Genomic DNA, 27,245 nt, shown 5'->3' with positions numbered 1-27,245 from the left:
GTTAGCACTTTGTTTAGGATTTAGTTTTCTGTGTTTCATCAACACACTCCTTCAAATACACCCTGCTCCTCCCTCCTGCATGCTTTTTGGGGTCCTCCACCACCTTGCAACGTGACATGTGCCCCACCTTCTCGGTAATGTAAGCTTCAAACTCGTCAATCAAGACACAAATGTTTATAATCAAAGCTGAATCTGATGGTGTTTGTCTTTTACCTCTATAAAATTCCTTACCCCAGTTAAGGGGTCAAAGGTTCCTCACCCCAAACAAATTTTAGTTTGGCTTCCAAAAACAACTATTTCATCAAACAAAATGAGCGCTTCAAAGTTTAATGCCCAGCCAGTTCGATGGTGCTGACATAAATTCTCCATTTCAGTCGATACATGGAATTGTATGCATGACAAACAAAGCACTTTCAATCAATGTTGTGTTTCTCACAGACTGAGGAGAATGAAGAACTGAGAAAGGCTCACAACAGAAGACGGGAACGCCTTTTAGTAGTACAGAAGAACTACAAGGCCGTCAAAAACCAGCTGAAAGCGGCGGAGAAAGCAAATGACACGTGCGTACAATGTTTTTAATGTTTCCTGAATTAAATGATGGATGTTGTAACAATACTTTGTACAGAACCTTGAAGGTGGTGCCACACTAACAATAGACCAAATTCAAACACCAGCTGATTCAGATCACAGAAAATGAAAAGGTGTGTTTGGGGAAAGATACAAAAATCGATGTGTAAATTTCAAGGTAATTAGTTAGTTACAAATAATTATCTCAAAGTAATTCAATGACAGTAGTTACTAATGACTTCTTCATAAATATAATTAGTTATGAAATAAAACAAACATGGCGGGGAGGGGGGGGGGGGGGGTTCCAAAACCGTTTAAATATGTCCAATGATTTCTGAGCATGCGTAATTCAAGTATTTTCTTCAGGAATAAAACTCGATGTACTTTTTATTTATTTTAAAGGCTGATTGTTTCCATTTCTATCCATGATGGAAATTGAAATAAGCGGCACAATCCAGCCATTTTCATCCATCTCTTTGGGCGGACTGAAAATGATATCGCAGTTCCCCTCGGGCTCAGCGGGCAAACGTCACATGACCAAACCCATGCAACAAGTGAGCCTGTGATCGGTTGAAACCTGAGTGAGCCCTTTGGCACTATGATGTCATTTTTCAGTCAAGAGTTCAATCTGAACCATTTCAAAACCGTTTCCACCACTAACGCCAGGAAAAGAACAGTTCAACTTTATTTGGTGCTAATCAGTTGTGTTAAATGTTGTCAAGTGTGTGTTGACTCCCACTTTACATGACTTTTAGCATGATTGATCAATGCTGAAGAGGGTGTGAACGCATTATCCCAGTTGTTGTTTTCACTAGTTCTAGGTCACACTGACAAAATGGTTACACTTTTTGTTTTTTTTTTGTACTAGGAAGAGCCTTTTCGTGTCCACGGTGTCTTGTATCAAAAGCACCGTGCCACACCAACACACTGATGCGCTTCAAGTCTTAAAGTGAACCCTTCTTCTCCACATGAGTTTCAAAGGACCAGAGTGCAGTTATTTATTTTTTTAAGATGCGCACCAATACCTCCCTCTCACATAGAAAAACTCAGCAATTTTAAGCCTACTAAATCTGTGGCGTTTTGTGCCAAATGCATACTCGGGCTCCTCTCCCACCTCGGCGTTCATTAGAATGTGAGAGCCGGAGGTTGGAGGTGTCTACTCCTGCAGGGTGCAAGGTGCGGAGGAAAGGGAAAGGGCCACTTCCTGCTATATTCAACAGTAACCACAGGATTTTTTTTCTCAAAGTGTCAAAATATTAATAAGCGGCTGTTGTTATCTCCATTCATTCACTGCGGCTGTTTAAAAATGCATGTCCGAGTGGACATGGGTGGCGGCTGAACGGGAGCTAAGTACGGACCCCCGTCAGCAGTTTTCTCTCCGGGTTAATTAAAGAAAACAGCGGTGCAACGTGAGCCCGTGAGAAAGTGCGGCGAGCGTGCTCTGCGCCCCGGCTCACGTCAGCTCAGCACGGCTCAGCGCGAAATGGCTCAGGCGGTGAGAACAAAGGGCGGGCGGAGGCAACGCCGCTTTGGCCCCGTGTTTTTCAGAGTGCCATCAAGGAATGGTATCACGCTAAAATTGACTAACTCTGGAAATGCAGAAGCAACCTGGTCTTAAAACTGTCCGTACACTGTGCAAGTGTTGTCTGAAAATGTCATGTTTGGTGCATTTGATTAAGTAATCATTGCTCTTCCGCTCAGACGCTTTCACCAATTGAAAATGGCATTTCATGTTGCTTTGGGTCGCTATTGCTAACCTGTGCTGAAAAAAAAAAATTCATATGGTATTTTTCTACTGCCTGCGGAAGCCCAGTCAGAGTTTGAGACTTATTTTTCACCAGAGCTTCAGCTGTCCAAAGTTATGGACCAAAGTCAGAAATGAGGCAATAGAGTCTCCATTTAGACGCTTCCACGTATCCACTCGCCGTCAACTCCAAACAGCTCTTGAAACGACTTGAATGAACTACTGGAGCCTGTTGAAATCATGGAGTCAGTCTCACTGAACACAACAATCTCGTGGTCCTCCGTCACAAGTTGCCCAAGTAGTAATTTATCGACATATCGGCAACTTCGAACATATCGTTGTTGATGGCCCAAAACTATATCTCTGCGTTATAAATGTCGTTTTACAGCTATGAAATTGTCACGTTATCCATTTGCTGAGTTGCACAGAGAGCCACCACCAATGAGGAAAATCCAACATCGAAGCACCGGCCAATCACAAAGCACGTGTGAACTTTGTCTCATTAGCATGCAGAGAGCGTGCAGCCCATCCGTCCCCGTGAAACCTCGCTGCCATTCAGCATTACCGATATATTTTTACAAAACGGCATGGTCGAGAGTGGGGAAAACCTTACTTCCTGTTTAGATTAGAGATGGGGAAAAAGTTTTTTAATCATACTGGGTGTGATGGGGGCGGGGGGTGGGGGAGGTGCGCAAATAAAATTAAAGTTTATTAAAGCATCCGTACTCTGATCAAAGCTGCGCCCATAAACAGATTCCCCCTGAATCAGAGCAATTAGCCGTAGCAGTGTGGAAAAGTTCTCTTCGTTTCCCCCTGCTTAATAATGGAAACTAGGATACCATGGGGGGACGCACCGAGGCCTGAAGACGATAGCTCTCTCATGGTTTTGTGTTCAACAACCTTTAGGAGCACGCTAAACAAATTAAAATGTATAAAGCTTTACTGTGACTTAATAAAACATCTTCCACGTTTCTTTAGAACGCACCTCACTATCACATTGAGGGAATTGGAACCGCTTTGAAGGTAGTGGAGGCCAAATTCTCAGTGACTCCAGAATGAGATTTGCTAACATGACGCACACTAAATACTAATAAAGTTCAAGGGATCCAAATTACGTACGCTTACCAGCGCATAAGCAACATTAGAGTAGCCGCTTGTTGAACTAGCATTAGCGTAGCATGTATACATGGTCAATAATGGCCGCTGTCCACCATTTCTGTAAACTTCTTGACCCAGAGCGCAAGACTCTTAAAAGTCCAGGATGCTGGAACAGCTTCCCCCCACAACTGGAAATAACAAAAAAAATGCAACTTCCAGGATCTAACCTGTCGCAGTCATCAAAAACCTTAATATCTCTTCATGCTTTGCATTTTATTGTTGTCACACAACCAATAACATACCGTTACCTTAACTGACAAGACGTTTGGGAAATGGCCAATGGCAATCTGGCTAAAAATTTGATTTCCAACGTGTAGCTGCATCTCAATAAATTTGAACAACGATGAAATCTTAGTTTATTGCCGTAGCAAATGAAAAGGTAATTGAAATTCAATCCTTCAAGTAAAAACTGATTGGGTAAATGTTAAATTCAGTGTTGGAGCCAGCTACTGTAGAAAAAACAAGGTGTCATTAAGTATTTATAAGTGAGGTGTAGACATTTGAAGGGCCCTTGTTTGCATGTAAGCCATTATTTGCATTTTCAAGGCGCACTGGAAATGTGCCGCCGCTTGTCCGTGCAAGGCAGCACCCTGGGCTTTCACAAATGCATAGGTGGCTACATGATTTGCCACTAAAATGTCAAAGTCAAGGCTGCTCATTTCAATACGGCTAAACCGGGCAGAATAATGAAAATAGAGTGCGACTAAGGGCCTCGTTACCCCATGCGAATTGGCCGAAGGGCGGCAAGGTAATGTGCTGCACCGACCATTATCCCCACAGTGTAATATTGGCTTTTCATATGTATATCTCTGTGTTCCATAACCCGTACACGATGTATAATGCAACAAATTAAGCGGGACAGTTTGCTATAATACCTGCAGGAAAGGAGGCAATATGGCACTTCCCATCTCTGAACAACTGTATAAAAAGCTTCTGTTCTTCTCGGAAGATATTGTACAAGATTTCAATCACGGAGCGGGAACACCAAGTCGGTTTTCAATGTGTGGCCCCAGCGTGGGAACTTTAAACCGTTCCTTCTCTCCAGAGTATGTTTGGCAAGTTGTTTGTTTCCGTTCAAACTTTAGCTCCTGCAATGGGGGTGCTGTCACGCATGCCGTGATTGCAAGATTACCATTTGACCATTAGGGCGCCGTCGTACTGGTCAGTGGAGACTTCAGTCTTTCCTTTCTTTCATTGACGAGCAGCATGTTGATTGTGCAAAGGAGCGAATTAAACTCGGGACCGCTTGTATGCCAAATGACAATTTGGCTTGTCTAGTTATGAATGAAAAGGTGAATTGATTGCTTATTCATTGCGTTGTTTTAGAATGTATGTTTGATATCACGTGCATCACTTTGTCAGACAAGTCGACGTTGTGACACCCCCCTCCCCCCACCACCAACACCAGTTTTGTTTATCTTTTGAGGCATAGGTTCTAGGGAGAGAAAAAAAAGTTTGCACTCAAATGGTATTACCATTGGGCCATCGTTTTTGAATGTTCCACTGTATTGAGTCCTGATGGTCTGCATTGGAATTATTTGGAAAATTTGGTGTTCACAGGACTCGAAATTCCAGGAGGTGAACTAAGGGGACTATGGTTTCTTTCTGACTTCCGGGTTGAGTGAACGCTGGCGCGTTTTGGCTGCCGCTGCTCAACCCATATGGTTTTGTGTTTTTTGTTATTGTAAAGTGTCCTTGGGTGTCTTGAAAGGCGCTTATAAATAAAATGTATTATTATTATCATTATTATTCCCTAATCAATTGATTGCTTGAGTAATCACTTTGTACTTCAGGCCACGTGGAAGGATGCCACGCGCCGAGCCCTGGCAACTAAGACAAGAGAACAGCGATGCCGTGTGGAACGAACTTGCCTACTTCAAAAACCTCACCCGGAAACTCACTCTGGAAAAGTAAGTCACTTTCGAAGTACTTGACACACTTCTGTTTTATCGTCCCCACCATGATAATACTGACCAACTGATTTTTTTTTTTTTTTTTTTAATCACTATGACCTCCCCAACTTCACAGCATCCCTTCAGTCCGTCACATCATTACCCACCAGCGGGGGTCAGACTAAAATCATTAGACTCTCCTCATTTGTTAAATTGGCCACCCAACTCTTCTCACATGGAAGCGCAGCGGATACAAATGACGTGGTCTCACCAAGGGTGTTGTCACACCTTTAGTCCACATGATCTGCTACAATTGTGTTGATGAACCTTGTAAAATTGTGAATTTCTTTTGAAAGAGGAGGGGGAAAAAATTCCAACCAAATCTCGTTCCGTCACTTTGAATCACAAGATTGCATTTCTGCATGGGACAGACACCCACGCGGACGATCGAGTCAAATTACGGCAATTTTTTGCTCTTTTGACCGCGGTTGGTTTGCTTTAACGTAATGTCCTGTGTGATTATCCTGTGTATTCGTTTTGGAGAAGTGAGAGGTGGGGATCAAACTAATATTTAGCTCACGATGACTTTACTACTGTCATCTTGGGTTCGCGATAGACTACAGAGCTTTTCGGCTTGTTATTTGGGTTACGTTTTTGCTAAATGAGCAGAATTCTGTCATAGATTAGAAGGCCCCCTTTTTCAGTTTTTTTTTTGTGGGCGACAGGGGAGATCATTTAGACCAGCGGTGCCCAATACATCAACCGGGAGCCAGCGGACTGTCCCAAGTCGACTACGAAGGGTGGGAGGAGGAAATGGCGGGGAAAAAAAAGATTTGTGTGTTTCGGTTTCACTCATGTTCGGGGCCGGCTGTTGCTCGACGTGGCGTGCGTGACCGAAGATCAAAAGTCGATCTTCTGTCAAAAAAAGTTTGTCCACCTCTGATTTAAACAGTGTCGTCTATTTTTGAAACTGTTTTTTAAAATCAGTTTTTACTAGATTGTTCATCTTGTATAGTAAACCAGCGAGCCCACACAACCATTTTGTGACATAGTTGGACAAAGTAAGCCAACCTAATTCGGTTTCACGTACTCACTTATCTGATGTAATAGTATCGTGTATCTTCGTCTATCCGTCTGTGCCAGCGATGTCTAGTGACCCCCGACAGGTAGAACAATGAAATACTCTTCCAGGAAATGGTAGAAGATACACTTAAGTGCCTGTTTTGAAATTCCTTCAAGCAGATTGGGTGGTTAGCATGTCCTTCAGCTTTATGCTTCACACTCAATAGATTTGTTGTAGAAATAGAGACAATATCCCTTCTGTGATGTTTTTGTGCCAGGACATTTTCGTAATGCAAAATATGTGCCTTCTTTGAGGCCCGCTACAGCAAACGTACATTCACTGTCTTCCAAAAATGGTGACTAAAATACGCTTCCCTTCCCGCTCCGGTCTTCAAAAACATTTGAAATCCACTTTAGGAGGATTGTACCCTTTTCGGTTATCTTGCCTCCTTTACTCTTCTTTTGTGTCTCTTTTTGGAGTGTAACCGTTGTCTGGTTTGATCTTGAGAAGCCCTTGTAACTGCAGCACTACCGGTGACCCTTCGTGACGCTCCGCACAAAGCTTGGCCTAAAGCCATCGTCTTGGCTCCTCCTGTCTCCCCCGGCCTTCACCTTTGTTCACCTTCTCCATCCTCTCTCCTGCGCCTCTGCGCTTTCTTTCCTCTTCACTTTTCCGCCTCGTCTTTCCCGGTTGTCTCCCCCCGGCCCCTCCGCGATGCCACAGTGCAGGTTGAGGCCAGAATAGTGGTACCCCCCTCACGCCTCCCCTTCCCTCCGATCCTTCCCCTCTGCTCACCCCCCTGCCCTGTCCTCCTAATCCCAGCTGAGCTCATTATGATATAGCCCGGCTGCCTCTCTCCAAGCCTGAGCTGTCTGAGTTAATTACAGGCTAGTAGCACTAGTGCCGCTGATGCTGCCTGTTAAGGGATGTCCATCCGGCAGCTTGCCTGCCTGGAACTGAGCAGTTCACTGCATGGTCTGGGGGAAATGCGGGCCAGTACTTTGGGGGGGACAGAGGGGATTGGCAAACACGCTCCACGCAAGGTCCTTGAAACTGACCTGTGAAGGGAATCCACGAGGGATGACGAGAGCCTGGCCTCTTTTCCTGACGGTGTGACTTGCCTGTCCTGAGGGCTTAGTGTTGATCCCCTTCATGTGCCCCCGACGAGCTTCACTTTATTTTTCACATCACAGCCTCTCACAGGTCAGCCCAGTTACAACGTCAGGTTACATTTGATCACCAGAATCGTCTGGTTATTGGGATGAGACCCTTAATTGTGCTCACAGTGCACCGTGTGTTGTGTTGGTCATGCCCAAAGTACTGTCGGTCCTCAGTAGAGTTATGCTAGAGCTTTGAATGTCATTTTTTTTTAAATCAGTTTCTTCATCTTATTTTAGTTTTCATTAATTTTGGTGGGGGTTTTTTTCAATATATGGAGTACTTGTCAGGTTCAAGATTTTAAAAAAAACTAAAAGTATCTACCATTCTCAAATGACTGCTTGACCGTCCTTCTTCTGTATGGACATGCAGCTAAACCAAAATAAACATTTTTAATGCATCCTGAAGTTGAATTTTTGCTATAATTAACTGAGTTTTATACAAGTACGGTGAAGTTTCAGTTAGTTTTCTTTTTCATCAATACATTTTCGTTTTTCTTATTTTGTTCACAAAAATGTTGTTTTCCAGTTTAAAGTTTGTTCACGCTACCCACTAATAAATGTTTAGGTTGGTTTTTTTTTCCCCTCTATCAAATGTCTCTGAACGGGCGTTATGGACCACTGCACTGCAGCACGGTTCTACTTGGTTACAAATTTGGGACAGCGTTCTGTACGAAACCACTCACTGTACGATTATTAAGCTCCTCCGTACCTGCAAAAGTCGATCCGTTATAAAGCGCAAGCAGCCCAATTTTCTGAAGGTCTAACTTGTGGGGCAAGTCGTCACAGCTTGTTCCTCTGACCGTGTGATGATGATTACGCTTGTGAAGGTTATGCTGCGCAAGTGTCGGGCAGTAATCGACTAATGGCCAATTAACTCCCGCTAGTTGAGAATTTAGAACCAAATGAAGACCCATTTAAAAGCTTTAAATGCCAGTGGTGTTCATCTGTCCATTTTTCGTTTTTGGAGCCTTCTTTGTCATGGGACGACGCGCAGATGCTCCTGATCACCTCTTCCGCAAACAACACTTGTAAAACACCTTCCAGAGGTCCAAAATGACTCTTTGGCTCAGCGAGTACAGCAGGGTTGACTCCTGCGCAGCGGGTCCCACGCAGTGCTGAGAGAAGGTTAGATCCTCCTGTCGTATTTGCACTGTAATTCAAGGTTGAGTGAGGAGGTGAAAAATGTGCTTTAATTGACTTTGACTCTGAGCGGCGACTAAATTAAGAGATGCATTTCGACCTCCGAAACTTTTGCCCGCAACGAGGACTATCGTGTTATTGGACTGCACCTTTTGTAAATGTAGTTTGAATGTAATTCAAACCCAAAAGACAAATACCCCAAAAAGATTTCCTTCTCAGTGGGTAGTACCAGTGAGTTCTTAAAGCTGGTACACGTAAAAAAATATTGTAAAAAATGATTAACATCTTAATTTTAAAACTGTGACAATACCAACACATGCTGAAAAACATTCAATGTTATTACTGCTTTTATAGTGTGGGGTGTACTTGTAATGACCAACATGGCACACTACACGCTCGTTGGGATTATTTTTTAGAGACATTCGATAATCTGATTTTGCTGACAATCGGGCTCAAAATAAGTCCACTTATTGGAACCAGCACAATTGCTATACAATCCAACAAAATTAAAAAATGGCAAATTTTATCATGGTGCGACAAAATAAGTATTTCATCAAGAAATCTTTCCTCGTGATTGTGTGAAATTGAATCTCAATTCACTTGTCGGCACTTGTCCCTCTGTTTTCTTTTTGTTGCAAGGAATTTGTTAAAAAGGTTCTCATAAAGACATTTTTCACAGTTCTAAAATGTTATCAATAAAAATCATTTGAGTGTTCCATTTTGGTATTTACCGTAGTAGTCCATTTATGGAATTTCGTCAGATGCTCGTCATCACACTATTGCGCACTAGTATTAAAATTTTGCGGCGTGGAAATAATTTGGAGCCATTGGCCAATTTGTGTCCAATTACACAACAAACGTTTCGTCTTTTTTTTTTTAAATTTATTGAGATGTCCTCATGGTTGACTGGTAAAGTAAAGGCAGTGCGGGTTCGAAAACCCCACAGTGGGATCCTTTATCTGCCTCATTATGCGCCTTTCTCCACTCGGTGTCCGCGCTTGTTAATTGTTATAAAAGGTTTGTTGGTAAAAAAAGAGGCAGGAATTATTTAGACCTCATAAGTAGAGTAAACACATACAGTGCGCCCTCAGACTTAAGATACTGCTCTCAGACGACATCAAAGCATAAATTAGCCAGCGTTTACTGACGGGGAGGCTTTGAGATCATTTGCACTGCTGCAGCAGCAATGTGAGATTCTTTACACGGTGACCATTACAGACGTGAACCTCCCCAGTGAGCGACGTTGACTCTAATTAAGTTTAATAAAGTTTACCACAGTGTTCCTCATCTCTCTGCCCGTTTCATCGTGATTTGCTAAAAGGTAATACAAGTAATGAGTTTCTTTTGCCCCCACCCACTGGACCCCAGGCAGAGTTGGAGGAGGGACACATTTTGCTTGCACAAACAGAATGTTTTATGCATGTTAAGTCAGACGACGGATTTTCCCCCCTTCATTTATTATTTGGGGAAATTATTTTATTTATTTTTTGCGGGGAGGCCATAATTTGCTTAGCATTTTGTAATTATAATGCATGCTTTAGTGCTGCCATCCAGTCTTGGCCTCTCTCAAAGCAAAAAAAAAGAGAACCAATAATGCAGCTTATTTCAATGGACTCAAATTCAGAAAAATAATTAGCACTTTGGAAAGATGATGAAGTATTCAATTTTTTTTTCAATCTTGATTTGCTTTACATGGACACCTGCAGATATCACCAAGATGTATATGCATTCTAACGAAGGCACTTTGAGACATGGAAGTCGCTTTCACTGAGATCCTGCAAAATTGTCAGGAGTGAAGATCCAGAACTGTGCCTTATGCAGAACAGCGAGCCACGCTGTATCCCGCAGTTACATTCGGGGATGCACGATGACGCGTAAAATTGTCATCGTGCATCGTGTGATGATTGTGTCAGGTGTTTAACGTGTCACCGCGTAGCATCCCGCTCCTCATACGGCGCCGATACGACATCTGAAGCTTGAAGATGACCAAATCGACCTAGTCCCTTAAATCTCCGTCTGTGCCGTTTTGACAGGAAAAACATCACAGAAAATTCTTGACTTTTAAAGGCATCATGAAAATGGCCTTACAATTTCAACAGCGCCGGGTTATGCGCTCCCCATTTCAGCCACTTGAGACTTTCGAAGAACAAGGAGCCCTCGAGCGCAAGTTTGACTACGGGGGTAATCCCCAACAGCCCTCAAAACAAGATGATTTTTTCCAACAATAGAAATGCCAGAGGTCCTTCCACTTTCCTTCCCTTGATTCCTTGTGAATTCTTGTTCCGAGCAAGTGCTCCGTGCGCTCTTCCAGGCGTGAGCACAATGGCTGCCAAGGATGCAGCTGTGTTGCGCACCCTTGTGGATCGGAACGGGCGGCGTGTGCTCGGCGCGGCATTGGTAGACTGGAGATCAAATGACATGGAGGGCATTGCTCTAGGCTAAAGTTCTCGCGCTCAATGAGAGAGAGATTTTTTTTTCTCAAAAGCAAGACCAAAAGAGCAGCTCCAAACACAGACTTACAAGTGTCGTTCGTCCACATCGCCAAGGATCCAGTTGCATCTCTCTCTGTTGCTTTGTTTGCTTTCTGCAAAATTCTATCCAAATCCACTATTGTTGTTGACTTCTGAAGACATGCGGTACAGCAAAAGTCCAGCACAACCCCACAAGGTACAAACTGCGCCGATGTACCTTTTATAGGGTGAAAATGTGTACTCCAATGTGACTCTTTATACCTTTTCAGGGGCTGACAATATAATGTTATGTTTCCAAACTCTGTAAGCCAATATTCCTTGTATGCTGCCCGTTCACGCCGTGATGTACACTTTTGGTGGACATATACAGTAGGTGCTAAGCCCTGCCGCAAATTACGACCCCTACATAAAAGTTAACCATTGCCTTGATCAACATACCACACACTATGACTGTTTAAAATAAGAGCAAATAAATCGTCCTTCATTCTCCTCAAATTGAATGGTTTCAGGTTGATTTCATTTCGCCCCAAAAAAATAAAAGTGCCCCATTCTGCCGAATGACGGCCTTGAACAAAGTCCATGGCAAGACAGCAGATTCGCACACTGGGCTCACTTCTCCCACCAAGTGGAAAAGCACGTGCACGCCGTTGTGGCAATGCTCACCTTCCCCAGGTTTGGTTGCAAAAAGCAAGGCAAGATGTTCTCCTCCTCCTCTCGTGTGGCTGCTCCCCCCTCCCCTCTTTCAATCTGTGCGAAAGAGTGTGAAAGATATAAAAAGTAGATAGGCCTATTTGAAGCGGACCCCAGGGTCAAAGGAGTTGGTTTCAAAATGGAAATTATTTTGAAAGAAGGAAAAAAAAGGGCTTTGTTGATGACAATGAAAACGTAAAGCACCTGTGCCCGGCAAATTTGCCACTGCTCAACCCAGCCTCTCTACTGTAAGGCCAATGCAAAGTATGGTTTGGATTTCCAATAAGGGGGGGGGGGGCTGCATGTGGAATTTTGTGGTCGCTCTGGATGTCTACAATAATCAAACATCAAGTAAAAAATTGACTATATTTCCTTCTGCGCTTTCAGTGTAGCCTTTGTAGCTTCTGTGATATCATCGGATTGCTTTCCCCAATGTGCCGTATGTTCGATCCATTAGTTGCACAGCATGCTAATAGAGTGAAGGATTCCTGGGATAAGAATGCACTTGGTTTGGAGCTGCGGATTTGAACTGAAACCGGAGGCTCTCGGCCAACACCGTCCGATATCTGCAATTCAATCCTCTCCTCTCTCGTCACGAAAACACGCTAGTCCTTGAACAAAATTGAATGTTTTGCATGTGATTTTTGGCTTTGGTGTCGATAACGCCAGCATCTTGACGCGCGAACGAGAGAAACACGAGCTGGGACAGGCATCTTCTACTTACTGCATATTTCAGCTCGTTTGTCCCATTAACAGGCAGGACGCAGGAGGCAGCGCTGGTGCCTCATCGACTTGAGTTCATTTATGGAGGAAAATCCATAAAGGAGCGACACATATCCATCTGCTTCCTCACCCCCGCCCCTCGGGGAGAGTCATTTGTGTACTTATTTAAGCTGCGGTCAGCCATTAGGCCAGGCGTTTACTGGACTGTGAGGGCTAAAAAGCTAATTATTTCCCTTCCCTGTGCACTGGCTGTAACTTTCCGCAGGTCATTTTCCTGACATTTGGCAGGGAAAAACATCTGTAAAATGAAAGCTGTCTCGTTAGTTAATTGCCATTGTGATTGCCATTGTTCGCGCTCTCACAAGTGACCTCTTTTAACTCCGCGGAGTGGCTCACGTATTTGCCTTTTTTTTTTTTGCCTCCGCAAATGAGGTTAACAGACGGTAGAATGCCACTCTGCGAGCAGGAGCTTGTTTCTGCCGTTGCACTCCACAGCAAAGGGGAGGGATAGGAGCTGTGTGTTCTTCAGGTGTGCTCGTCTCAACGGGGGCCTCGTGCGTATCCTCGCAAGGCGTTCACTTGGTGTCCTAATAATAACTTGAAAGTGCAAAGTCTCCAGAATGGCTCCTCGTAATTAGCCTTTAGCAGGAATCAAGCTAATTGCCGGGTGGTAATTGGGCACACTTTCCTAGTCAGATTGTCTGCTGCGTTGCACGCAAACACACTGCGCGGCGACCTCCTACCTTGGCGTTTCATCTCACTTGTCACTTTGATTTACATGTGAATAAATAAAACACGCTTCAATTAATTTCTTCTTGTCATCTTCTCTGTGGGGAGGTGAAAGTGGAGCATGAGATTCCAGAAGGAAACGAGTGGCAAATGTTACGACATAAATGAAGGCCGTAATGGGGTATTTGTAGAATATGTAAAACCGGTCTTGTTATACAGTGTGGGGAAAAAAATAAACACTTTTTGTTTTGAATGAATGCAGGGCTGGCTTGGAGGAGGAGCTGGACATGCTGCGAGTCCAGGCTGCGATGGATCGGGCCACGGTGAAGGAGCTCAACTTGTGTCTCACTGAAGAACACCAAGGTGAATTCATATGTATTTTTTTTTTTATTCGGATCTCTTTAACGAATGTGACGAAACCTTAATTGCTCAAAAGTATTCTTCAGCAATCAGCGAGCCCATTTGTTTGTGTTGTGTGAGGACACGACAGAATGGCAGGTAGCAGCTGCTGCTATGTGTGAGGAGGGCATCTTCTATTTCGGCGCTGCGCTTCATGTTGAGAAATGTTTCACTCAGGAGCTTCCACTTTCTGGCATCGGATGGCACATTTGTAACCACGACCAAATAAGAGCGAGCCGGAAATTGGGCACTGTTGTACATGAGCTGTACTACAAGGTGAAAACCAAGTGCAGTGTAAAAACGGCCTCAAACGTGTTGAGCCGTTGACGTGAAATGTCGCCAACGAAAGTATGTGTGTGTATGTGTATGTATATATATATATATATATAATATATATATACACGCACACAATTTTTTTTGGGGGGGGTGGGGGCAGAGAAATGTTTTGGCCAACTCTGCATTGAGCATGAACCTGGGAACATAAAAGTAAATAACAGTAACCTACAGAGGGCAGCAGTGGGTCTTTTTTGGATGATATCACAATATATCAAATCAATAATTGACGTTTGTGATAGTTGTGGTCCTCTGGAACTTTGACCATTACAACCAGCTTGTCATTCATCAAAGTATTTGTCTCATTAAATTTACGACAGAGTCCAAAAATGTGAGAAAAGTTATTTGAAGTTCGAAGTCGAAGCGATGACGTAATATGCACACATGCATGTCACAATGCACGCACACACTACTAAATACTATTTCTACTAAATAGTGTATATGTGTTTGTAAAATGTAAAATTGTTACATTGCTGAAGATTTGTACAATACAATATTTTGCCATCTAAAACATATTTTCTTTGTTGTTGGTCTTGGGGCTGGGAAAGAAATTCCCAGAGTAATCGACAGAATAATCGGATAATCGATTCCCCTGTCCCAAAATAGTTTGCGACAGACGTAGTTGGTATTTTATAAGGGCTGTTCATATCTTTAAAGAGTCACTAAAGCATGATATAAAGACATTTTTCTTCATATTTACACAAATCAGTTGTACAATCGTGAATTTGTCCACTTTCAACGGCTCACTTCATTTCTTTGGCGTTCGACTCAGCATGACTTAGATTTGTTCTTGATTTTATTGTTTGGTGCTTTCTACCGCCTTTATTACCGATTTGTCTTACTGTTTATTGTGCATGTTAAATCGCTCCATGTACAGCACTTTGTATGCAGCGATGGCTGTTTGAAAGTACTCTATAAATACTGTTGACTTGACTTGCAGCATTGTAACATTACTCATGGCTGTTATTGAGTGAAAATGTTTATATCTTAAATGTGACAGTACTTTTGACTCCTATCCATGCAAATTTGCGGGCCAAATAAACGAGGCGACTCGCATTGGAATTAATTGGACAACTCAATTAAGACTTGATCAACCCCACTGCTAATTGATTGGTAGATCAAATGCTGTTCGTGTCAGCAGGAACCATTCCCGATGTTTGAAAAAGCACATCGCTTTTAATTCAGTTTGCAGCCTTTTGTCAGTCGGTGACCGCCGCAACCGCTATGGCTTTAATTAAGCAGTTCAATAACGAATCTGTCCTGGATCACTTTCATTTTCCTCCCCACCAATGATGGTGTCTGGCGGTTGAGGTGCGAGCATTTCATTAAAAGGATGGCACTAATTAAAATGGAGCGTCCTTTGCTATTGACACTCGAGGCAGGAAGCGAAAGTATTGAGCTTCTCGAAAAGGACGTTCTAATTTTACATCTTCTCTGACAAATAATCACTGGAGGGAGCTGTGTATTTACATTTTAAATCATATGATAGATAACGCTTATGAGTGGATTTATTATCGTTACTATAAGTGCATGCCTATAATAGGACAAAAGAATGTTGAGTGATTGACTGAATTACTCCAAAATAGAATATATTGATAACATTTAACGATGGTCAAAAAGACCAAACAAAAAAATTTGGTTCAACTCTTTGTTGCATTTACAGTATATTCTCCAAAAGCTTGCAAAAGATCTCATTTGATACAGTTAGAGTCCAAGTACAACATTTCAAACCATTTTTTTTCAATAAGAAATTGCCTTGACAGGTTCCAGAATACAATTTTCTCACTCAAATTGTAAAATCGCCTGAAATGCAGTATTACATTACAACAGTACAACACTACCTGCAGCTAACGCCAACGGCTTCCCTGTTTTTCACACTTTTCAGCTGCGCTGAGATGTCAATTTTGCTTCCACCTTTTGTGGCATCGGTTTATTTTCCAAACTGTACAGCCATTCCGTTCATCGTATAGGGTTGCGTTCCAGACCCACGGCAATAGGTGATATTGGGAGGCCATGTCAGTTTTCGTGTCTTTACCTCTTCCATGCACTTTAAAGGACATTTGAACTTAACACAGTGCGCTCTTTGTTTTTGTTTCCCTTCCCATATGTGAGGACATCACACTAAGTATTCTGTAAAAACCTCTATGCCAAAGCGATATAGCATGGGCGCCAACAATGAAACACGATATGGCAAGGAGCCCTGTGTCGCCGTGTACTAGAACGAAAAGCTAAACTAATACGTTCAGTGGCAACTACCTCTGACGCCATAACGTTTGGCACGTTTGCCAACAAAGCTTTGAAATGATTCACCTCATTACTTGTGCGCCCCATCATGAACGGTTTGACTGGCAACCCGCATGTCAGAAGTCATGAGGAGGCCGCCCCAACAGTGCTGGAAAATAAGTTGTGAGTGACTACAACGTTCACCGGCGAAACCTCTGCGACCTGATCAAAGAGCCGCGGGGTTGTTCACACAAGGATTATCTCTAACGAAAGGCAACACATGAAAGGGAGCGGGCCTTTGTGCCATAGCCCACGAGCAGACATGGGAGGGGACACTAATGTATGCCGCCGATGCCGGGACCTCCTCCCCGCCGCGGGTGACTAGGGAGCCACCGTGTCTTCTCATCAAGGTGGTGCCGAGGTGACAACTCCCAATCCGTCGGTGGTGGATCGTTTTCTCCCACTGCCGGTCGTGTATACCCAACGAACACGGCAGCGCTCCTGTCCTTGCGGCTGCTCCTTTTGATTGGATGTGACACGCCAGGAAGACAAAAGAGCCGGCTAATTCGAAGTAACAAACTTCCCAGGACAAAGCATCGATTCGACACGAGGGAGCAGGGCTGCTCCGCACAGCCGATTTCGCTTTGTCCTTCTTTTTTGTCTTTGACCGTGCCCAGGTAGCTGACCTGAAGCGTCCATGTCAGAACAAATTCTTTTGGTCACGTAGTCTTTTTGTTTGTTTTTTTTAACCAGAAGAGGATCACCCGTTTGCTTGGTTTGCTCAGCCAAGAAACTAGCCATGGAAACACATATTACTCGACGTGCGATAGAACGTTAGATCAGACTGAGATGTTTCAATTTATAATTCATTTCGGTTGTTTGTGACCGCCACGTGCCTGGATGCACGTTGGTGTCTCGCAGGCTGCAGACGTCAAGGCAAGAAATCATGTCGTTGAAAATCAGGACAAAAAGGCATACCAATGGTCAATGGAAAACCCAAATCCTGAACACACAGAGAATACTCAACCAAAACGGGAAAAGGGAATTGAAAGCTGATATGGCGTCATTGTGCCCGTATGCTAATTGCCTCTCCTTTGCCAGTATTGTGGAGTCATGTAATATTACCACCATATTCTGCAAATGACAATGATAACACCAGTCAACAGCAAATATTAACCAGAGATGACTTCACATATGTCCCTCGACCTGTTTTTGATGCTGATTTTAAATTGTTTCCCTTTTTTCCCTAGCACATTTCGTTTCTGAGATATTTTCATTGTTTGTGTTTCACAGCTTGGACAATACGGATTTTACCATGCGTTGTTGTCTTGACTTTTTCATGGAGGGAAAAAAAATTACCTTTGCTGAACATAACCCTTCATTCATAAATATTACAAAGTTTTATTCGTAGAAGTAATCACACTAGTAGTAAAAAAACATGTGTAATTTTATGTTTTATACGCCAACTATGACCTCCACTTTCATCCCATCAGAACGTTCAAATGCCGAGTTAGCCTCCGTGAATTTGTGAAAGAAAACTGATCATGTGACTTTATGCACTCTTTAAAACATCTGGGCGAATTCCTGATGAGTCACGCTCTCGCTTCCTCAACGGACAGGTTGACTGACGTCCCCGAAGTGCGGTTAACTTTATACCCTGACAAATGTGTGTTTGCTTTATTCATTTATAGTGAAGAGAGTATTTGTCACGGTTGAGAGTGAGATTCCCTGGATAAAACGATATGTTAGTCTGTGCATATAAGTTGTCCATTGGGGGAATCCTAGTGGACTACAAAGCAGCGCGGCCCGGGGGCTGTACGGTGTTCACCAGAGACTCGAGTGCTTCTCGCATTTGTTTATGATCCCGTGAGAGAGGTTGCATGTTGTGTGCTTTTTTCAACATTGTTTTCCCATTTCCTTGTGGACTATTAGATCAACACTCCTCTGTTGTGTAAGATGAAGATGACTGGAGCCAAGTGTCTGAAAATTCTTCATTCTTTCGACTCGACTGGCAGGGGAAGGGGGCAGGAAGGGTGGGGGTGTGTGCTTTACGAATGTACCGATGGAGGAAATTAGGCCAGGAGCAGTGCTAATTGATTTAATGCAGTCTTTTTTTCTATCGTCCTATTGCCTGACCCGCCTGGGTTTGACGCGCCGTGTCACAACAAGAACCTTTGTTCTCCTATTCAGAGCTGCTTCGCAAAGTGGAAGAGGAGCACCAGGTCAAAAGCACTTCTCCGAAAAGACCCTCTGTTTCCTCAAAGCGATTGGAACAGTCGTTTATGAAGGTACGACGCTTTGCCATCACTTAGTGTTCTTTGTCACCAGCAGGGGGGAAAAAAAAGAAGATGGACAGAATCGTAACTGTAGCACAATGGCAGTGACGAAATTAGCCTCTAATCTGTCAGCCGTGATTTGAGTGTGAGCACAGATTTTTTTTTTTTTTTCCTGTCACATTTTAGTCGGTGGCTCATCGTGTCAACTAAAAATGTGTTTTTCTTTCAGTCAGCAGTGCATTAGGTTTAATTAGTCATTTAAAAAAAACAGCCTACCTCAACTTTGAAGTGCCATATTATTCAAGTACAACTTTGTCACCTCCCGTTTACTTTTGTGGCATTGTCTCCATCCGTGGCTTGCTGTTTTAATTCAGGCTGAAAGGTACCAAGCTTCACCAGTGGTCAGAGTGAAAAGGGAAAAAACAATGCCCGGGTTGGGTGGGGACAATCCCAATTTTGTAGCTTGGGAGCTTGCATCTGGACATTTGATTTCCAGCACACTCTAACAGTTGATGCTCACCTCTCTGTGAGTATTTTTCCGGCGTGTTGTTTCAACTTTCCAAGACTCATCCACTTCATATGTTCCCAGGCCAAATTTGTTTAAGCCCCCCCCCCCTTTTTTTGTGCGTTTTGCTGGCTAACCCAAAATTATTGGATGATTGATTTCTTTGCCATTTGCGTTGAGCAGAAGTTTTGCCAATTCTAAGCCAGTACAGAACCGCATGTACCACTATGGCCACAAGGTCACCAGCAGTTTTTCCCTCTTTTCCATCACCGGTGCACATTTGTGTTGGACTCACAAAATGCACAGCGAAAAATGCTTGTCATGTTTATCCTTCGATGCTCGTTGAGCTGAAATCTCAAGGGATTCAATTACGTTTGTGACATCATTGCAAAGTGGTAGTTCGACCTCTGTTGTTTTTCAATTGCAGTTAAATTATCTAAGGGACTTATATTTATCTACATAGTTTAAACTTGTAAACGGTCTGATATGCGCTATTCAGTTATATCACTGAAGCTTCAAATCCTTGATTCCCCTAGATTGAGCAGCTGGAGCGGAGGATGGTGTCCCTGGAGGGTGAGACGGAGCTTCTGAGGGAAGAGAAACAGCAGCTCCTCCAGGCCAACGAAGACCTGGCCCGCGACTGCCGCGGACTTCAAGCCTCGCTGGATCATCTGCAAACCCAGGAAGCTGTCCGCCTACAGACTGCCCAAGCGCAAGCCCTGGCCCTGGCCTCGGCTCAGGGGGAGCTGCATCGCTGCGAGGTCGCGGCTCTCCAATCCCGGCTGGCCGCCTCTCACAAAGAGTCCGCTGAGCTCCATCGGCGGCTCCTGAAGCTGAGGCAGGAGTTTGGCGTTCTCAGGGCGGCCAGGGACTTCTACAGGAAGCGTGCGGCGGGACCGGTGCGGCCGAGCGGGATCGCTGGCAACGTTAGCGGCAAGCCAAAGTTGAAAACAATTAGGCTCACGGGTTCGTTACGCCAGCGCAGCCACCCGACCGTCATCCCCAATCAAGCCATCAGCTGGCAAGGCCGTAGCCCCAGTCCCTCGAAGGACGAGTGGGAGGACATGAGCGTAGCGAGGTAATGATGCACGCGCACCTACTCGCAGCGTCCAACCTCATTATTTTTAGGCGTTTCGAGTGGGCTGGCGGGCCACAGAGCATCGAGGGGACAACGCGCGTATTTGCAAAACATAAGCAAATGGGTGATTGAATTTCATCCTCCTGTCTTGTTGGTAATTCAGGAGCCAAAGAGGACTACAAGCAGGAATGATAGCGAGACCGTGAGGGGGGGGGTGAACCACTGTCAGATCCCGTCAAGTGTCCTGGGACGGCTCGCTTGGAGCTTATTGACTGAAATTTGCATGCAAAATTAGAAGTCTCTGTGTACAATGTTGAAGCGGTGCCAGAGAAGCCCTGGGATAAGGGGCCCGCCAAAGTCTTGATACCTTTCAGCGGTGCCATTTTCATGCACGAGTAATGCAGGCCTGGAATTGACAGTTTGGCAGTTTGATTTAATATACTGGTCCTTTGCATATTCACCAGCACCCCCCTCAGCCCACTACCCACCCTTGACAGCTCCAAGGATCCCCCTGCAAGCACTAAACCACCCACGGTACATGCAGCGAACCTCGCCCCGCGCCTCGTTGTGTTGCTTCTCTTCTCTTGTCGTGTCAATTCACAAATGTGCCTTTGCCCCACTCGCTCTCGATTCCGAACAAACACGCACACACACTACTCGCCTTAATTTAGTTGGATAAATTTTGAATGGCCCTACTCGGCTCTCTACCAGATGTCTACAAGCTGTTAAACACCCTCTAAATTAAGACCCATCGACAGTAATTATTTCATGTATGTTTTATGCAAAAAAGCCACTGAGCCGTTTATTGAGTGATGGTCGGAATGATTTCATTTCAAACACTCTGAGCTATTGCTGATATTTAGTCCCCCCCCCCCTCCGTCTCCCACCCCGAACGCTCCCTTGTGCTCAGCCCTGCCTCCTCGGCATCTAATTCATCAGACCGTAATCCACCCCGGCCCACTGGAGGCAGTTTAGCGGGGACTTGGTGCTGCTATGCCCCGGCTTTCCTAATGCCCTCCATGTGGCTAATAAGCAGCCGTCTAATAGGCGCTTTACCTGCGAGAAAGGATCTGAATGGATTTGCGGAAACGGCGTCTAAACCGAGATGCTGTCTTATTTAAGGCACCCGTCTACCCATTTGTTCGCGTTACTATAAAGCCCTTCCGCGCTTCTCATCTCGCCGGGGCCTTCTTCAGCGATATGTCGGGCAATGACCTGCTTCCGCCTCAAGAAGTTTATACTAAAATGTGACAAAGGTGTCAGGCCTGTGAAAAGATGCTGACATGTCTTTGTTTTCATCCTCTGCCTCTCCCACTCTCTCTTGTCTCTCAAGTTTTAAACAGCTGGAGGCAGTTGACTATTTTGACCGCATCAGCGGTTTTTCATTGTTGGTCCGGAAAGAATAAGGTGAAAGAATGGGTCAGAATCAGCTTGTTATAGAGTAGAGATTAAGAGAACAATGGGATCCAAAAGATTCTATTGTTTCCTTGACGCAACGGGAGGCAAAAAAGGAGCGCACTACTTTTCTCCAAACAGCAGAGGCGCCGTTGATTCATTCTCAACTAGTTTCAAAGTCTGAAGAAGAACATGCCAGCTTTGAGTAGTTGAGCTCACGTCTTTCAGGAAAGATTCTGTATGTATAATGTAATCTATTAATTGATCATAAATATTCCTAATGTTTTATAGGCAACCGATGACCTTCCTTTGTAGCATCAACATGCTTCAATAATTCATACCCCCCCCAAAAAAAACACAATCCTATAGTATTTCCCTGAACCAGCGCTGGTGGTGCTTGCCCGGCGCTACACAAGCACCTGCGATGGTCCAGCCAAATTCCCTCCTGACCAGTTTTAACCCTAAATAGCCTGCGGCCTTGTCATGTTCCCTTTAGATCCCCTTACTCTGGTCTCTCCCTCCGCTGCCTTTCCCCCGTGCTCCACCTTAATAAACCCACTGGCGTAAATGTCACTGGCTCCCACCTTCACGTCAAAGGTCACTGTCAATAAACGTGCCTGTGTTTGTGTGTCTCCGAGAGCCCTTACCCGTTGCTGTCCGTCAGACGTAACCCGGTTTGCTTCTGCTCAGCTGCCGCGCCTCTCGCGAACGTCTGTCACACGTTGGCGGGCTAATGAAGGCCACAGCCGCTCTCATACATCTTGATGCATTCACTGTCGGCAACAGACGCCACAATTTTTCCACTTAATTTACAAGCCACATTTACACTTCCTGCTTAGAAATTGGACGGGGGCATTGATTTTCTGTTAAAAGGTAGGAGGAGAGCTTGAAATGCACATATTTTGCTTCAAGTCAACTAAATCAACCATAAAAGGTAAATTGGGTTTGTGGTCCAAAGGTGGTATATAAACACACACACACATACACACAAACACAAGCTCGGAGTCAATTCAGACAGTAATGAACTTCAACTTTCTTTCCAGTGACAGTGAGGAATATTCAGACAGCCTCAACAGCGCGCCCTCGGGGACAAGGCCTCCCAGACGGCACAAAAGGAAGGTGAGTCTAGCCTGCTGTTTTGGAGTGTAACATTGGATGCACTGTATCCCATTTGGCGCTGACACCCACCCATCATAAATCTGCTGTCAGCTGTCAGTTTCAGAGCGATAAAATCAACACAGCTTTCACAATGAATGGTCTTCGTTTCCCTCAGTTGACTCTAGTGGCAAGATTAAAAATGTAATGACTCGTCTGCTATAAGTGTTGTGAAGGGGTGCATCTCTTAAAAGTTTGGGAAATGGCTATTTTCCTACCATGTAAAATCAAAGTGGTTATACACTGAAGGGGATGTAGGGAGATTTTTATGGGGGCGTGGCTTGTTCTTCTCAGCATTAGGGTGGCGGCACTCGGTCGAGGAGCCAGCCGTAAGGGCCCTTCAGACAATATAAATTGAACTAAAGGATGCCTCTGTTGATTTTGATATGTGGGAGCCCGTAGGGGTTGTGCTGCCAGGATTTGTGTTATGCCTACGAGGACTAGGCACAATGTCTAGAAAAGTATCATGATATTAAGGTAGCGACCGTCACGGCTCACCCGTAGTCTGTTTGGTCGTGTGACGTTCACAAGCCGAGCCTTTAAGCACTGTGATGTCATTTGCAGTCGACAACACGTGACAGTACAAGCCAAAATGGCAGCTACCAGGCATGGATAAAATACAGGTGAATTTTTCTGCTCAATTCAAATTCCACAAGCGCAACAATAAACAGAATACCGTGTTTAGACTCGTGAGGGTGCATAGAACAGATTGAAAAGAAACCTTTTGACTACTCCTCAATAACAACACTTTGCCTCCATGTCCTGTCTTGACCATCACCTTCACTGGTCCACTCCATTCTGTGAAGCGTTCTATTTTCAGACATGACAAATGAGCGTATCCCAACGGTAACATGAAGTGTAACTTTTTGAGTGCCCGTAGTAAAAAAAATAGAAGGGACCATCCTCATCTAAGGACACCTACCCTAACTTTCCAATGGAAAACCGCCCATCGCGAGTACAGCTGTGTGGAGCTGAATAGATACCGCGCCATGGAATTTGTTCCCCATGTTCCAGCTTTTGCTAACTGCGCCCCGCGGCTCCTCCCAGGCTGAATCGCAGCATGACTTCCATCACCTCAATGACGAGCTTTGGTCTTTAACAGTTCATCTCCTGTCGCCTAAGCGCGGCTCCGTGTGATCAAACATGCTGCTGATGAAATCATACCTGACCGTCACAGGAAGCAAACAGAGAGGAGTTAGTGAGGGAGCAGAGTGGATGGGGGGGTGGGGTGGGGGGGCTTTGGAGGAGCTTGCCTCTTTGATGTCACTACAAACGATCCTGCGCTCGGGAGATGTCACACATATGCGCAAATGACTGCGCTGAGACATGTCATACAGTAGGAGCGCATCAGGACTCAAAGACCGTATTGAACAAAGGCGGCCTACGCACGCTCCCGTCACGGCTAATATCACTGAGCGACGTTGGCTCCGAAAGTCGGGCGAGCGCGCTCAGGTGAATTATTAAAGCAGCGGGTGATTTGTCTTGTCGTGTTAAACCGAGAGCGGCCTGTGATCATGGTGTCGTTATGAGCCGCGTTGCGGGAAGTGCAACATGTCAACCGCTTGTGTTAGATTATGCGCTTGCTTTTCATCACTGTCTCTTGATTGCTCTTGTGCTTTTAGTTCGACAGGTGTCAGGCAAACGCAGGCGTGAAAGTGCTGGCGGCGGATTCGAGCAGTAAGCACCTCAACGTTACCAATCAAGGTAGCGAACCGAACGTTTGCATATCACACTTAACCAAAACTGCCCCCAAAAAGAAATGACTTGAAGCTTCCAATAGTCACCCACTGGGTATACCTGCTGTAGAAGCAAGACTACATCTCATTTTAAGTAATCCCGCTATTTGTGACCAAGGCCCGTGGCACAAATAGCAAAAAAACGCAACTGACATGCCCCAAAATTTTTTTTAATTGCCTGTTAGATTGCTGGACAATTTTTAAAATCAGACATGCAAATAAATTTCTCGATACTGTAATTTCTTTTCCACCTGATCTTCCCTCAGTTTTTTTTCTGCACCACATCATGTTTTCAAAAAAAGATGACTAATGAGACTATCCATAGTTCCCACTCACAACCAAGGTTAAATTTGGCACCGCTCGTCGTTAAAAAGAGCTCAATTTAGCCTGGGTTGTTACGGCGAGTCTTCATCGCACTTGTACATTGTGTCCTTTTTTTCCCCGCACAAACGTAATCTGCTATTTTTAGGAGTCCTGTTGCAAGATGAGTTTGAAATATTATTAAACTATTTTGGGATCATAGTCTGTTGTTACATTTTATACCTCTGTAGTAATATAGACAATGCAACATTTTTCACATCATTTTTTTTTTTGATGACTGGTGTTTACTGTATTCCAAAAATGTGTGTGCATATAAAGTCCTGCCTCCTATGTGCAACTGATAATAGATTGCTCTCCTCGCCCCACCTGTAGTTCAGTAAACTCCATCCACTATTGAACAAAATCCAGTCATTAGGATGTATGTGGTGTTCCCATGTGAATTTTTTGATGGCACATGTCCATTCCCTCTTTTTAGACAACAAACAGCACGAGCGCTGGGAGCGTGGGACAAGAGGCGAGAAGAGGAAGAAGTGGCTGCTAATAAATGCTTCTTCCTCCTCTTCTTCCCTGCACCACCGCGTCGAGTCCCTACAGCGGCACGTGGAAGTACTGCGACGTGCCCAGAAAGCCGCTGCACTCTCAGCCCAAGAGCTGCGCAGCACCAACAAGAAGATGGCGGCACAGCTCAACTCCCTCGCTGAGAAACTGAGCGGCAGCAAGCAGCTCACGCAGGTAACTCCAACTGTACAGGAGATAGAAGTTTGTGCCTTTCTCTTTTTGTACCTCTCATATATTTATTTGCTGCGAGGCCTTAGAGCACCGAGTAACAGGTCCTCATACTTTATGAGTTGGATTGACAAGCAAAATCTCGGTGGTGCCGCTCCATTGCACCTTCTGTGACTGCTTGTTGTGTCGTCCTGATCAATCTTTCAACAGCAGTCTGTCACTTCACTTTCTCCAAACATGTCCACCAAGGTGCTCATTCAGGCACAAGTTTGTATTTCTGGCCTGAACTGTTACTTTTTGTATTGCGGATCAGCTATATTGCAGATTTTTTTTTTGGGGGGGGGGGGGTTATTTCTAACTGTCTACTGTAGAAATCTCTGCATTAAAGCTGAAATCTGCAGTCTAGAGTGTGGCATTAACAATTCATGTAGATCAAATAACACCGTAGCAGTCATGTCAGAGCCACCTTTGTCTCACATGAACACACTCAAAGGGAGCAGCAGAATAGCACGCACTCTCAAGTCAGACGCACATGGTCATTAATCTGACAGGCCACGGAAACATCTATGGCGGTTTCCAACATGGCACTTGCCAGCAGAGGACACCACCTGATTAGGTGTTAGTCGGTCTGCATTTCCTCTATGTGCTCTTACAGTACAGTGGACTCATGCACGAGTGTATTACTGACCTCACAGTGATGCTACCTGGGATGTGGCCCCTGTGTGCTCCCACCGAGGCACCTGATTGCCAAGTCCAACCTCACAAGTGAACTACACGCACGCGCACGTTCACCGTTATAGTCAGAGAGGCGTTGTTGTCTTGTTTGCTTCCTCTTTACTCTTGCAGTATTAATGCCAGCCTGCCGCAAAAAGTTGGAGCCGACTGAGGCGGACAGCCTCCCCGATAAAGGGCAGGAGGTGACGGGCTTGAGGTCCGTTCCAGCCGGGTCGCGTGTAATTGGCCTAAGATGGCCTCTTTGGGGCGGAGGGGAATCATGTGAGAAGGACTATGCCACTTTCACAGGAACTTGTTTGTGGTGGGCTCAATATATCAAGGTCGTTGTGTCAATTCTCAAAACGCAATGACGGGCAACTGGTAACAGTGTAAGCACCAATAGTCCCCATTTAAATGACCAGAAAATTTTCAAATTAGGGCTGAGCAATTAAGCAAATTCAAAGCCACGTTGCTATGTAGTAGAAAAGGTTCTTTGTTTACCTTCACAGGCGTGCGCGCGCACACACACACACACAGAGTTAAGTAGTACATGGCGTTGATGCTAAATAATTTTCCAACCACCTTGCTAAAAAAAACCAGTAAGGTTAATAAGAGTGTATCGTCCCGTTCAAAGTGTACTGAACATAGGCACTTCGATAAACAATTTGAGGATTCTTAGTGGAATGCAGCGTTGTCCTCTGTCTGTGTATTTTTAGTTTTGCACCAGTTGCACTCTCTGGTGACATCTCACACTCTCCGAGACAAGCGCTCTTCCAAAAATCTGCAATTACTTTGTGAATACGTTAGGCGGGCTAAATTAACGTTATTTAACATACACAAAACCGTTTAATGTTGTTGCTTTTAAACACTGGATGTTAAAAAAATCGAGTAAAACTTTACATCTTATACGGAACAGAACATTTTCCAAGTGAGAGTCGATTTGTTAAATTCCTCAGTTATTTTACGGTGGAATAAGAAGCTTTAAGAGAAAAAAAAACTGGTGACAAAACGAAAAGCCTCCTTTTGACAAAATACTCCCGCCTTGCG

General features: G+C 44.5%; 1 protein-coding gene across 4 annotated transcripts in view; it reads left to right on the top strand.

Annotated features, from left to right (window-relative positions):
* The window catches only part of cntln (centlein, centrosomal protein), a 93,178-nt gene that overhangs the window by 30,885 nt on the left and 35,048 nt on the right, over window positions 1-27,245 (top strand). For all 4 annotated transcript variants that reach the window (XR_007965960.1, XR_007965959.1, XM_052083608.1 and 1 more), the window contains exons 11-18: window positions 439-560; window positions 5,263-5,379; window positions 13,600-13,700; window positions 18,483-18,580; window positions 19,610-20,151; window positions 22,590-22,665; window positions 24,324-24,405; window positions 25,234-25,490. Coding sequence is in view for 2 of the 4 variants with exons in the window: in XM_052083608.1 (XP_051939568.1) it covers window positions 439-560; window positions 5,263-5,379; window positions 13,600-13,700; window positions 18,483-18,580; window positions 19,610-20,151; window positions 22,590-22,665; window positions 24,324-24,405; window positions 25,234-25,490 (1,395 nt within the window). In the remaining 2 variants the exon portion in view is untranslated. The remainder of the gene's footprint in view (window positions 1-438; window positions 561-5,262; window positions 5,380-13,599; window positions 13,701-18,482; window positions 18,581-19,609; window positions 20,152-22,589; window positions 22,666-24,323; window positions 24,406-25,233; window positions 25,491-27,245) is intronic.

The sequence above is a fragment of the Hippocampus zosterae genome, chromosome 13 (assembly GCF_025434085.1).
Source record: "Hippocampus zosterae strain Florida chromosome 13, ASM2543408v3, whole genome shotgun sequence".
Lineage (NCBI taxonomy): Eukaryota > Metazoa > Chordata > Actinopteri > Syngnathiformes > Syngnathidae > Hippocampus > Hippocampus zosterae.
The sequence above is the reverse complement of the archived record's forward strand: the minus strand, read 5'-3'. Positions and strand labels throughout refer to the sequence as shown.